The sequence below is a fragment of the Telopea speciosissima genome, chromosome 4, assembly GCF_018873765.1.
Source record: "Telopea speciosissima isolate NSW1024214 ecotype Mountain lineage chromosome 4, Tspe_v1, whole genome shotgun sequence".
NCBI classification, from domain to species: domain Eukaryota; kingdom Viridiplantae; phylum Streptophyta; class Magnoliopsida; order Proteales; family Proteaceae; genus Telopea; species Telopea speciosissima.
The window spans coordinates 8,320,822-8,334,448 of NC_057919.1; the positions used below are offsets into that span (position 1 = coordinate 8,320,822).

General features: G+C 39.4%; 2 protein-coding genes across 2 annotated transcripts; one reads left to right on the forward strand and one right to left on the reverse strand.

Annotated features, from left to right (window-relative positions):
* The first annotated feature begins 526 nt into the window (after positions 1–526).
* On the forward strand, positions 527–4,803 carry LOC122660355 (probable serine/threonine-protein kinase PIX13). The gene is made up of 6 exons (XM_043855626.1): positions 527–690; positions 1,014–1,354; positions 2,677–2,812; positions 3,013–3,155; positions 3,270–3,393; positions 4,099–4,803. The coding sequence occupies exons 1-6, from the start codon at positions 606–608 to the stop codon at positions 4,557–4,559; spliced, it is 1,290 nt and encodes a 429-aa protein (XP_043711561.1). The 5' UTR covers positions 527–605; the 3' UTR covers positions 4,560–4,803.
* A 772-nt stretch (positions 4,804–5,575) lies between these two features.
* On the reverse strand, positions 5,576–6,342 carry LOC122658275 (dehydrodolichyl diphosphate synthase 6-like). The gene has a single exon (XM_043853197.1). It carries the CDS (start codon positions 6,296–6,298, stop codon positions 5,576–5,578), a length of 723 nt encoding a protein of 240 aa, XP_043709132.1. The 5' UTR covers positions 6,299–6,342.
* Between the last annotated feature and the right edge of the window lie 7,285 nt (positions 6,343–13,627).

A 13,627-nucleotide genomic window follows, 5' to 3' on the forward strand; every position in this document is an offset into this window, starting at 1 on the left:
CACCCTACCTCACCTTGGACAGTGAGTACAATGGTCATTTCCACTCCTATGTGAGGGATTGGAGGGAATTGGAGCGGGCAGGAGCTGGTCTGATGACTTGAAAATTTAAATAGCAGAAGAAGAGGTCAGGCGTTTTAGACTCTTTCTTCAAAATTGAATTACTGCTGCGTGTGTGTGTGTGTGTAAATGGGTAATTGACAAGAAGTCTCTCCTCTGTGTGAGAGAGGTTGAATGGGTGATGTTGTCTCCCTGAACAGTAGAAGGAGATGGAGGAGACTCGTCTCTCTGTTCAATGGGTGTTGACTAGAAAACCAATGAAAAGTCTTCAAAAAGTTATTTTTTAATCTTCTTAACTAGAACTACTGAAGTAAAATTAATGAATAAAAAAAAAAAAGGGTAGATTGAAAAAAAAAAATAAGAAAAATTGAAATTCAGAACCAAGACTCTTTCAATAAGAAGACAATCTACGTTTTATTTTGTCTGTTCATCCTCTTCTTGCCTTCCTTCTCCCACTCTCTTTTTTCTGTTTTCTCTATCTCTCTCTCTCTTTCTTTGTGGCTCTCTCCCTCTTACCCCTTTCAGAGGGGAAAAAGATTGTTGTTGATATGGGGAATTGCTGGGTTCCTCAAGCTAAAGCTCAACCTCAGGTTAATAACCGAAGCCCAATCACAACCAGACCTTCTTCTACTTGTAAGCTCATGAATTATTTGTGTTTTCGAGGTGTTAAAAACTATTGAGCTCCTTTTACTTTCATTTCGTAGATGGGTTTCCCCACTTTTTTCGATTCCTCAACTGTGCTGGGACAAAAATTTCGTTTTCTTGTTTGATTGTACCTTTCAAAATCTTTTGAAGCAAGTTACGATCGTTAATTTTGTCTCTGCATTCTATTTTACTTCTGAAATTTTGATTCCTCTGTCTCAAATGGGTTCTTCAACAAATTTTTTTTCTTTTGAAGAATTGGAACTTTTTAAGTGATTCTCACAGGAATTCCCTTTTCTTGTCTTCTCGAACAGTTACATCAACCAATAACAGCGGCAACGAGAGTGGGTTTTCGGGCAGTACCGTTAATCAGAGCCGATTCTCTGCGTGCGGAAGCCTGGATGAGTCGTTTCCCAATGGTCACATCTTGCCCACACCAAACACACCAAACTTAAGAGTTTTCAGCTTCTCTGAGCTCAAGTCTGCCACCAGAAACTTCAAACCTGATTCGATGCTTGGGGAGGGTGGTTTTGGAAGGGTCTTCAAGGGTTGGCTTGATGAGAGGACTTATACGCCTTCGAAGATCGGTAGTGGAATGGTAGTGGCAGTAAAGAAATTGAATCCAGAGAGCATGCAAGGATTAAAAGAATGGCAGGTAAGCCTTATTTGTTCATCATTTTTATAACTTTAGTCCTGTCCCTGTAGCCCTAGTCTCCATTGCAGATTCTTTCATTTCATTCACTATTCTAATTAGAATTTAAAATGATGTTCTTATCTTAAATTTTAATTTGATTTGCATATTTATTCGTGTTGATGAGATGGACTTATTTGGATTTGATTAATCTTTTTAATTTAATGGTTGCAACTGGCCACGCCACTAATTAATTTTTAATTAATTAAGAATCACTTTCCTTCAATGAAATGATGAATATGATATAATTTTTTAGAGTGATTTCTGAGCTGGTGGGGTGGGGTGGGGAGCCAGCCAATGGGGAGGGTGGGAGATAGTTTCAGTAGGGGACCGGAGAGCCAGAGACGGACGAGCCAGAATGTTAGGAGGAGAGAGAATGCTCAGGGATCTTTTTCCCATATAGATTTTTAACACTTTTTTTCATAGATTCAAAATTCAGATTCTTTCTTCCTCTTTCCTGTTTGTTTGATCTTTGTAAGTTTATTTCTTTTGCTTTAGCTTTATTACCCCCTCAGATCATCATATATAAGTAGTTTGGCGTTTAGATGGTTGACAATGGTGGGTGCAGTGGCACAGATTGGAGGATTTTGCTTCAAGAATTGAGTCTTAAATTGCCCTTTAACATAAGAGAGTGTGAGGGGAAAAGATTGAAAATGGGAGTACTCTCACATTGAACTGCACTTGATTATAGTTGGATTAGAACGGAGAAATATTTGGTTCGTGCAAGATTGACTCCTCTAATTGGGTTAGAGATAGGAAAGAATAAAATAGGAATGTGAGGTGGAAACGTATATGATAAGATAATGGGCATATGGTTCCCCTGATTTAACCTTAGAATTCCTGTGAATGTATTGCATTTAGTTAATCAAACATACTAGTGACTATTTGGCCTTTTTCTTTCTCTTTTCCTAGGGATTTTGTTTGGTTTTTGGTCTGATGTGTAGCTTTCTCTTTTAAACTTCTTAGTTATCATTTTTTCTTTAAAAAAAAAGAAAAGAACATAGTGGTTTTGAGGGCTTATGTTTTGATCTTAAGGCGCTTAGGTCTTTTTCCTTGTGATGATGTTCCATGGCTTCCCAAAAAGGGGGATCAAATTCCTTTTAATTTTTTGTAAGCCTGTTCTGTCTATATTTTCTTGGCAATGTCAATCTTACAGCATCAATTCAGTTTGAAGAATCTGTTAGAAGTTTTGGTTGGCACATGGCAGTGGCAACAAAGAGGAGATTGAAATTGGATTTTGGAGACTTTTATCATTCACTATTTGATATACTTTGAATTTGTTTCAGTCAGAGGTGGATTTTTTGGGCGGTCTTTCTCATCCTAACCTTGTAAAGCTCCTGGGTTACTGTGTGGAGGATAAAGAACTCTTACTTGTTTATGAGTTCATGCAAAAAGGAAGCTTGGAGAACCACCTTTTCAGAAGTAAGAAGTCCTTCCAAATCCCTAGCTCTCTTCTGAGTAACATTATCTTTATTTATTGATCTGGAATCCGGATGGCTTTTGGACTATTCTTTGATCAAAGATCCAAAGTTGGTTGCAGGGGAGCTGTAAAATGCAGGGAATTCCTTTACAAGCAAACGTATCCCATTAGGCTAACTAAATGCTACACTATTCTGATGCAGGGAGTTCGGCTGTCCAGCCACTTTCTTGGAGTATAAGGCTTAGAATAGCAATAGGGGCTGCTCGAGGCCTGGCTTTCTTGCACGCTCCAGAGAGGCAAGTCATTTATAGAGACTTCAAGGCCTCCAATATTCTGCTTGATGGGGTAAAGCCTTGTGCTTCAAAACCTTTTTAACTATATTGGATAGTGGGGGCGATTTTAATTATGAATGAGAACAGTCTTTAACTGTGATCTCCATCTTTTTTTCTTTCTGTGCAGAATTACGATGCGAAAATTTCAGATTTTGGGTTGGCGAAACTTGGGCCCTCGGGAGGTGAATCACATGTGACAACTCGGATTATGGGCACCTATGGCTATGCTGCACCTGAGTATGTTGCCACAGGTAATACCATGACCTATCTTTGGATCCTCTTTTCCCCCTGTCCTGCTATGCTTTCCTCCACATATTCTGATAAACCAATCTATAAGACATGCTGTTGGCCAGCCTATTGTAATTCAAATTCATAATGGAATAGGCTGAAAGAACTTGACCAAGCCAGCTCCAAGTTTAAAATATTTGTGGGCCATGATATCAAATTTTCTGGCTCTAAGACTATCCAAGGTTTAATCTTAGGCATATGCTTAATTCATATGGTTAATGAAATGAAAATGGAGCACATCACTCTCTCATCCTGCTTGATTTTGTCTGTGGCAGTGGCTAGATGGGTTAATTGCTTGGTCTATTAGGTAAAGATAGTTTTCAAAGTAATGCTATTCTTCAGGACATACAAGAAAAGCTGTTGACAGTTGACTCTAATTCCAATAAGGAGTCTGTGTTATGCTGTTAATAATAATACAATTAATAAAATCGTGGAATTATTTCAATCAATAAAATTAAGTGGTGGAAGTCAAGCTTTTTGCTGGTCCATCTAGGTTTCCCTTTCTGAATTGAGCATAAACTACCTAAATTATGGATAGAAATAAGGAACTGGTAGAAATCTATTACTTTTCATTGCATAATATGAAGCTGTAATGTTACGATATGTTTTCAATTAGCCGAGATGCATTTGACCTAAACAAAAAACAAACATGTGCGCTTATTGAGCAGGCCATCTTTATGTTAAGAGTGACGTTTATGGTTTCGGAGTGGTGCTACTTGAGATGCTAACGGGGCTACGAGCACTTGACCCGAACCGTCCTAGTGGGCAGCATAATTTGATTGAGTGGGCAAAGCCAAATCTATCCGACAGAAGAAAGTTAAAAACCATAATAGATGCTCAGATGGAAGACCAATGTCCCATGAAAGGTGCATTACTAGCTGGGAAACTGAGTTTGAATTGTCTTGAAAATGATCCTAGAAGTCGTCCATCCATGAAAGAAGTTGTGGAGAAATTAGAACAGATTGAAGCCATTAAGGTGAAGCCCAAGCCAGAGTCCAAAACCAGCTCTAGACATCCTACTACTGCTCATCACCATGCAGGTCAGCACCAGCAACAGCAGCATCGTTCCCCGCTTCACCCGAAGCACGATGGCGTTGGCAGAGGTGGTATGCACGTGAGCACAAGATGACTTCGTCTTCAACTGCCCATGAATGCTTTCGTCTGTGAAATTGTTTCCTAATATTAGAAGGATCCCAATTTTTTTTTCTCATATCTTCTCTTTGAAGTTAGTACATGGTCTTGTACTTTTGCCTTTATGGTGGACTGTGGTACTCTGATTGTATGAGATGTACTATAATATTCCACAAAGGGAGATTATTTTTTGAACATTTCTTTCTTGATGAGGTGTTGGTTCCAAACAATAACTTTCTGGATGAAGAAAGAATGACTTGAACAAGCCATGATAAAAGTTTTTCTGTAATCTTTTTTACGTCTCTGTTGAACCTTCAGCCAAAACATGCCTTAACCCTAGTTTCCATACAAGGTTCGGATGAGCCAGATTGATCGGAATTGGGACTGGCCTCAGCTGATCCGATCCTGATTCTTGAAACCCTGATCTACAACCATAAACCAACCCCCCTTCCCCCTCCCCCAGTCTTTAGTGCAGCATTGGTGCATTTTTATTTATTAGTAATAAGAAACTTCCTCATTATCTAGGTTGGAATTGGATCTTTGAGCTTAATTGTTGAATGGGTCACATTTGTTTTGTGAGCTTCAGTTAAGTCATGTGGTCAACAGTCAACTTATTAGCCCAATCCATTGTTATTCTCCCAATCATTCTGGATTCAGTGATGACCCAGTAATCACGGATTGCAATTTGGGGCACTTGACTTGGCAGATGATTTCAGACATTTGTACTACAAGGCTTAATTTCAAAAATTACAAGTCAAATAGTACTTTGAGACCTTGTTAAAACATCAAATTAACCTGAACTTTTCCACTGTCCAGAGATAAATAACCTGGAAAAAAAAAAAAAAAAAACTGAACCATCCATGAACTCACCATCTGGAATTTGAATTGATCAGTCCAAACCAATTCACAACCATTATTTGCAGTCAGACTCATGTCATCAAGCCCACACCTTTGCAAGTTGTTTCCAGGTTTGGGACCTTTCAGACCAGAATTCAGACTTTATAGTTACAGCAATTACTCTTCTTTCTCCATCTTCTTATGCTTTTTCTTTTGATTCTCCAAATAAGGGTGGAGGCGCTGGAAATTCAAGACAGCCCACACCATGTGCCATAAAGAGATCTCCGGCCAAAGCACGGCCGGAGAATACAAGTAGCAGTAGGTAGTCTGCCAAAGTAACAAATTGCTAAGCCGAGTCTCCCCAGAAGTGCGGACCAAGAAATCTGGCTCAGGACATATGACCGGATCCAAATGCCTCTCTATATCTTCCACACTTACATTACTACTACTACTACTACTACTACTCATGATCTGATCATCATCATCATCATCATCTGTTGGGTCTTTTTCCATAATCTTCTTCTCTCTGCAGGATCCATTAACAGCACGCACTATCTCATTGGTTGAAGTATAGGCAACCCAGATGCAGAAGATCAACTTCTTGTTGTTACCAGTAATTGCCATGACTTCTTTTGCAAGAACTCGGAGAGGTTCATCAAGAAGCTTGAGGTCTCCACAGATAAGAATCCTGATGCTGTAGCTGCAGAGGATGGTCTTTTCCTGGAGTAAAGCTTGAAGCTTCTCTTGCAAAATGTCCATTACGAGCTTGACTTCATTGGGTCCACGTTTGAAATTGTCGATACTGAAGGTGTAGATGGAGATACAGTTGATGCCGAGCTCGTAACAGTACTTGAGGATGGACATGAGAGCCTTGTAACCTGCTCTGTAGCCCTCCTCCATACTCAGATTATGTTTCTTGGTGTACCTGCGGTTAAGGGTGTCAAAATGGAATTGGACTTCATCAGATCCGCAGAGAAATGATTTGATTCTGGTAAAGTAGGTTCTCTTTTCGGTTTGGTTCGATTCAAAAAATTAAAAAAAAAAGGTTTTTTCATGTATCTCCCCTAAGGTATCACATAATTATAAAAATATTCATCAAGTTTGAAAAATTCTATGTGTCCCCTTGAGGTTCTTAAAAATTAACACATGCCCCCATTCCGTTAGTGTAGAACTAAAAACGTTACAAATGAAGGGTGAACTGACAAAAATGCCCTTACAATGAAGATAAGAAACCTTGCAACTCATCTTCTATGAGTGGCAGGTATCCTTGTAAGGAACACCATGGAAGATTAACAATTGGAATCCAGAAACTCTGTTTAGATGGAAATGGAGGAAGCAAGAATGTGAAAGCTGTGGGGAGAGGAGAAAGCACATTCGATGAAATCCTAATCTTATTGTTCTTTCAGAATTCCTAATCTCAGTGATCAATTTTATCTTCAAACCCTTAGTCGAACCATATTTCCATGACTGAACCCTAACCATTGACCTCCTCTCCTTCTTTGTTATTTTTGTTTCAGCGAGAGAGAAAGAAAAAAGAGGGAAAAGTTTTGGGGTTTAGGACCAAATCGTTTAGGGTTTGGAAAAACCTGCAACTTCTTCCCCAAATTGTTTCCCCAAAATAGGGACGTGGGTGGTGTTAATTATTAAATTCACTCGATCCCAGTTGAAAAGTCTAGGGATTTTACTCTAATCGAGACGAGGCGATTCTGAAATTCTTATGGTGTTCATCCAGTATGTGCATCAGTTGCTCTCCATTCAGATTCGGAAGAAGAATACGCAGTGACAACAGAACAACGATACCTTGTCAACAGATTCTCGTTTTCTCTTCAATTCTAGCATCAAACTCTCGATTCTCAATAAGTGACAAAACTCGCTTCCACCTGCAACTCTTCCTTCCAAATCGTTTGGTGAAATGAGTTCAGTTTCTTTACAGGTATTTTGTGTTCATCCGATTTATACTGTTAGACTTAAACTACCAGAATGGGGCATGTTACTTTAAGAACCTAAGAGACACAGAGTTTGCAAAATAAAGAATATTTTATAATTATGTGATACCAAGGAGGTACTGACACCAAATTGACGGCTTTAAATGAATAAATGGATTGAAATCATAAAACGAAAATGAAATGATTGAATAATTTTCTATACCATCTCATGTTCAAATACAAAATGGTTTTTGTTTTTAAGGGACTATATTTTTAAGGTGGTTTTTTTATAATGTTTGAATGTATAAGTATATAAAGAGATAGTAAGATTTAGGCTACTTTGGTATGCATTTTTGAAATGTTTTCCAAGTCGATTTCGCATTCTTAAACGATAAAAACAACTATTTTTATCACCCAAGAATGCAAAATTGACCTGGAATGCATTCTAAGAATGCGTACCAAACACAGCCTTAGTTATTCTATACTTATCGGTAAATACTCTCAAATTAGGTATACAAGAAGTCTAATTAAACACATAGTAAATCAGAATTGCAATCCGTTTTCCAAAACAGACACTACAAACCGTATGTAAACCGGTTTTGAATTGAATAATGAAATCCAAATAGAAAAAAGTAAAATTGAATCAAATGCAAAAAACGATTTTGATTTTAGTTGATTTTATTCGATTCAATTTTGATTTGAACCTTGTCAAAATATAAACCCGATTGATTGACACCCTTACTTGTGGTTGCCGTCCAAGATGAAGGCCACGTGTTTAGGAATGGGACCCACTTTGAGTATTTGGAAGAAACATTTTCTGAAGAAACTCCCTAAATATTCCAATATCACACTGCTACTCATTGTGCTGGCCGTTATCTCCTGCAAATTTTTTTTTTTTTGGGGGACTAGTTTTTGGACTGTGAAAGTAAAACAAGATTGAAGCAATGCAAGGAAGGATGAAACAGTTTATAAATGTAGAGAGGGGAAGAAAAGAGAAATACCTTGGTTCGTGCTCTTTCTATGAAGTGATATTAAATTCATCATCTTTCTTGGACCTTTTTGTTTTTTTGGTAATGATCATCTTTCTTGGACTTGGTTGGTGCAAAATATAGAATTGAGAGATGGGCTGGTCGTTGTTGATGTTCCGGTTGCTATTGCATAACGTATGAGCACCGAAAAATACTATTTTGTTCCGTCACCTGTTTAATAACATAATGGGCTGACGTTCTTCACTTTGTGTCGTAGCATAGGCTGTGCCCAGACACATGGGTTGACCATTCAGAGGGGAAAAGGTGCATGGTTCTAAGTATCGGTATCGTATTGCTCATATCGGGTGTTACATATTGGTTTTGCTAGTCACCAATATCGATACTGTGTTAATACTGTATCGATAGCACAGTATGGTCAAGGGGTAAAATAGTCAAAAAAACTCATTTTTTAAAGGAATTTTAGGGGTAATTTTGTCTGATACAACCGATCCAGGCCGATACCATATCAGTATTGAATCAATTTTACGTATTGTCGATACCTGTTCTGATACCGTGCACTAAAACCATGGGGGGTGTGTGTGTGGTCATTTTGCCCACCCCCATGTGTCTGGGCACATTCTATGTCATTGACATAAAGAACATTTGGCTTTTAATTAAGACTGTGTTCAATATACATTCTTGGAATAAATTTTTAGGCCTAAAACGTATTCTTATTTTTTTTTTCTTAGCATATGTTCAGGTTATCTTAAGGTCATTCTGACTTGTATTATGACCCTCACCAGATCCCGTAATCTCGACTGATCTGATCCACCTGTATGGGAGCAAAAGTGTCATATTTGCTCAAGTTTGGACGATCCCGATCCAAACCAACCGATAACAAGATTACGAACCTTGGTGATCGGCCCATTCAACAATTAAGCTCAAATATCCAACCCCAACCTAGAAAATTAGGAGCTTCCTAATTATACATTAGGCAAGACATCGTTGTCTGGTCCTTAACACCCTTCACCCACCCAAAAAAAAAAAGAATAAATTACATAAACCTCCTCTGTAATTATGCCTAACTTAGAGAACACACCTGCGTTTCTAAAAATCATTGCTGAACCCAGAATGATAGATGATGTTGGGTAGAATATTAAAATGTCTCTATTACCCTTACACCTAAAACCCGTTAAAACATGGAATAATGAAATAACTCAACTGTCACGACACCTTTAAAACACCTATTTCATGAAGCAGAGGAGCTTCGACTAGGGATGTAAACGGATCGTATTCGGCTCGGATAGTGCTATATCCGCATTCGCATTCGATTAGTTTTCGAACGGATTTGGATAATGCTAAACGGATACGGGCATGGATACGGATCAGATATTTTATTCATTTACATGAAAATATAGCTTTTCGGATAACTATAGTCTATCCACATCCGCATCCGTTTAACTCTCAGACGGATTCAGATAATGCTAAACGGATACGATACGGACACGTATACGAAACGGATTTCGACTAGTCATTTACACCCCTAGCTCCGACTCACTCAATCCCTCCACGGCCTCTATCAATAAATCCATCCAGACTGAGCGTTGCTTGAAAAGTAAAGCAGATTTCTTCTTCATTGTTTCACTTGCTCTTCCAATAAACGATCATCCTGTTGAACGATCACACCACACCACCTGGATGAGCACCATCAACGGAGTACCGAGAGATCACGACTGATCCAGCTGAAGTAAAGTATCCGCCGTAGATCCGTCGTCAGCAACATCATTATTCCTCCGCACAACCTTCTTGGAATACAAATCCCCAAAACTTCATCGAATTTTGCCTCTTCCGCGACCACTTCAGGTACTCGATCCTCCTCCGACACCTAAAAAAAACATCTCACCACGCTTCAGAATCGTAACTTGCCCCATTATCAGGTTTTTGGCAGGCAATCTTGCGACGGACGTCTCGCAGCGACTTCGTTTCTTTGTCCTAATATTTCGCTTTCTTCTGGCGGATCTGGTTGTGCTAGGGTTAGGGTGAGGTCCGGTTGAGTTGCAGAGAAGAACAAGGTGAAAGAAAAAAAAAAAAGAAAACAAAAATCTATTGCAATAAGGGTAACTTGGTCATTATTAAAAATCAAGGGGTGATCTGAGTTTCGTTTGAAAATCAGGGGATGACGTGTAATTTACCCAAAAGAAAATCACATAAAAGAAAGGTGGAAAAATTAAATAGTCTCATAGATGTTCCATAGTTTATACGCCCAGTCCATAAAGATATTTGAACAATGAAATAAAGGCTGTGTTTGGTATGCATTCCCATTCTCAGATTGTAGAATGCATTACTGACCAAGAATGAAAACACTGTGTGGATACATATTCAAGTTTGGTACATTCTTAATTTTAAAATACTTTATTTTTTAATAATCAATGAAATCCCTTTTCCACATTTCATCAAACAATTTGTGGGCATCCCCAAACAAGCTGCTATGACAGAAGCGGAGTTTGTTCTCTCGCATTAATGGTGAGATCAACTAAAGCTTTTTCCATTTGTTCTGAAGAAGTAGAAGAATTTGCATCATCCACAACTTCTTCCACTTTTTCTGAAGAAGCAGAAGCTAGGTCTGGGTTTTTGATTCTGCAATGATCAGAGTGAAGAAGAAAGGCTTGTGACACAAAAAAAAGATGTTGCAGAGTTGTGCTAAAAACTGGGAAGTTTGGACTTCTCGACTGTCTCTCTCTAAGCAACTGATCTTACACCTTCTCCCTCGCTCGGCTCAGATTTGGCTTCGTTGTCGCCACTCTCTTCCTCTCTGGAACTCTTCGTTCTCCTCCAAAGCGATTCCCACTCAAGCGCTCACGTCTCTTTTCTCTCTCCTCCACAATCCTCACTCTCTCTTTCTCCCTGTCTGCTTCGTCTTCTCTGTAGCTCTTCGTTCTCCCCGTTTTGGGAACCCTAGTTTGCAGCTCCAATCAAAGCTGCAAAGTTGCTCGAGCTGGTAGTGTCAAACAGAGTATGTAACTACAGCTCCCTTCTCCATCGGAGGCGTTGGCAATGGCGCAGTCTCCATGACTGAGATGGAAGAAAATCGCGACGATGAGAGATAGAAAGGATTCAAAGGTGTCGAGACGATGTTAAAAAGAGGAAGGGTTTTTTACAATTACCACCCCAAAATCTTTATTATCTACTATTACTCCCTTCCTAAAAAAACTTTCAAACAACTGTTACACTCCTCTGTTGCATACTAACCACTAACTGACCCCCACCGTTACATTTCCGTAACGGTGGGGGTTAGTCGTGACAGTGTGTCGTTGTTACGAATTTTCTAGGACTAAAATGCCCTTTTGGGGTGGTAATTGTAAAAAACAAAAAAAAAACCCATCATCGTCCTTCTCCTCCTCCTCCTCCTCCTTCTTCTTCTTCCTCCTCTGCAACCCATCACCGTCCTTGCTGAACAAAGAAAGTTTGGGTGATCGAATGCAAGATCCGCAGGGTCTATCCATGCTCTCCCCTACCATGAACCTGAAACACAAAGATACTCTGTTCTCCGTCCCAAAACAACAAAACCCATTCGAAGATTCATCCCGCTCAGAGTTCGGACTCCTCTCCTCTGATTCTCTCTTCAACCCATCGCGAAGAGGTAGTTTAGGTTCCTTCTTGAGCAGCAGTAGAAACTTTGGTTCTTTGTCCCCAGACATTAACGACAAGGATCCTCAAGCCCAACAACATAGAGTTTCAGATCTTTGCATTTCTGGATTGGTATTTATTGGCTTTTGTTTAGAAAATCTCTTTAGGGTTTCTGAAATGAGATTTGGGGATTTCAGCTGGCGACTGTTCTACAGGGTTTTAGTTACAGAATTACCAGTACCTAAAAAATAGAGTTTTTTCTTCACTCTATTTGTTTTCGGAGTCACTTGAACTTAGAAAGGTGGATTTGGGTTTGTTTGAGTGTTTTAAGAATGGACAGAGCAGAGTTTTCCTATTTCTTTCTCAAATTTGGTTTATGTTCATTAAAAAATTTGTTTTTCATTTGCATTGGTGTTTTCAGGTGTCACGAGATCTTCTTTTTAGTATACGCTTGTAGGTGGGTACTTGGTAGTGGATGTTGGTAATGGCTGACTCGGTAGATTCAATTTTGGAATTCCTTCGAAGAAATCGATTTACAAGGGTTGAGGCTGCTTTGCGTGGTGAGCTTAGTAACCACCCGGATTTGAATCGATCACTTCAAAACCCATCATGAAAGGAAGGGAGGAGGAAAAACCAGAGGTAAGCAACCAGGGATCAGATGCTCAAAGTAGTGCTGAAGTTTCAGTAAAGGGCGGTGATGGGTTGCAGAGGAGGAAGAAGAAGAAGAAGGAGAGGAGAAGGAGAAGGAGGAGGAGGAGGACGGTGATGGTTTTTTTTTTTTTTTTTATTTTTAACAATTACACCCCAAAAGGGCATTTTGGTCCTAAAAAATTCGTGACAACAACACACTGTCACAACTAACCCCCACCGTTACGGAAATGTAACGGTGGGGGTCAGTTAGTGGTTAGTATGCATCAGAGGGGGGTAATAGTTGTTTGAAAGTTTTTTTGGGGGGGGGGGGTAATAGTAGATAGTAAAGATTTTGGGGTGGTAATTGTAAAAAACCCTAAGAAGAATTGTGAGAACATGAACATGGAATAGGGTTGAGCGGCCATCGTGCTGTGCTCAACTCACAGGCCATCGTTTGGATTTCATGTCAATTCCATGGTTGGTAGACGTAGAACAAACTCAATTCAAAATTGCCGCCCAAAATTCAAAAATGCTAGGTCACTGAGGAGCTCGTCTATCAACCATTGGATTGGCATGAAATCCACGTGACGACCTGTGAGTTGAAAGCAGCATGATGGCCACTCAACCCCAGACCAAAGACGAGCTCGATCCCAAAAAAAGGATGTGCACAATTGCCCACACAATACCACCACAAATACAAAGCAACAAAGAATTCATTATTTAAGTAGATATAGAACTATCATCAAACAAACATTTACACGGGAACTGATTTCTTTTTGAAAATTCGAATTTCATGGGAAAAAGATGTAGAATAAACCAATACCTCATTCATGCAAATTTAGTTTCTGAGACACAATTTGCATGTTTGGCCGAGATTGAGGATTAATGGCTAAACATGAGCTTGCTAGCCTGATAACACTCCAGAGTTTTTTTTCCATTTCCATGCCAAACGTGGGAGGGGAAAGCCTTTTGTCCAACACACCATGCATTATTAACACTTGCTTTGTTGGTGGTTGTAATAGGTACGATGATGATGATAGCGTAGAGATGAGTTCACTCGGATGCCTTCCCATCAGCAC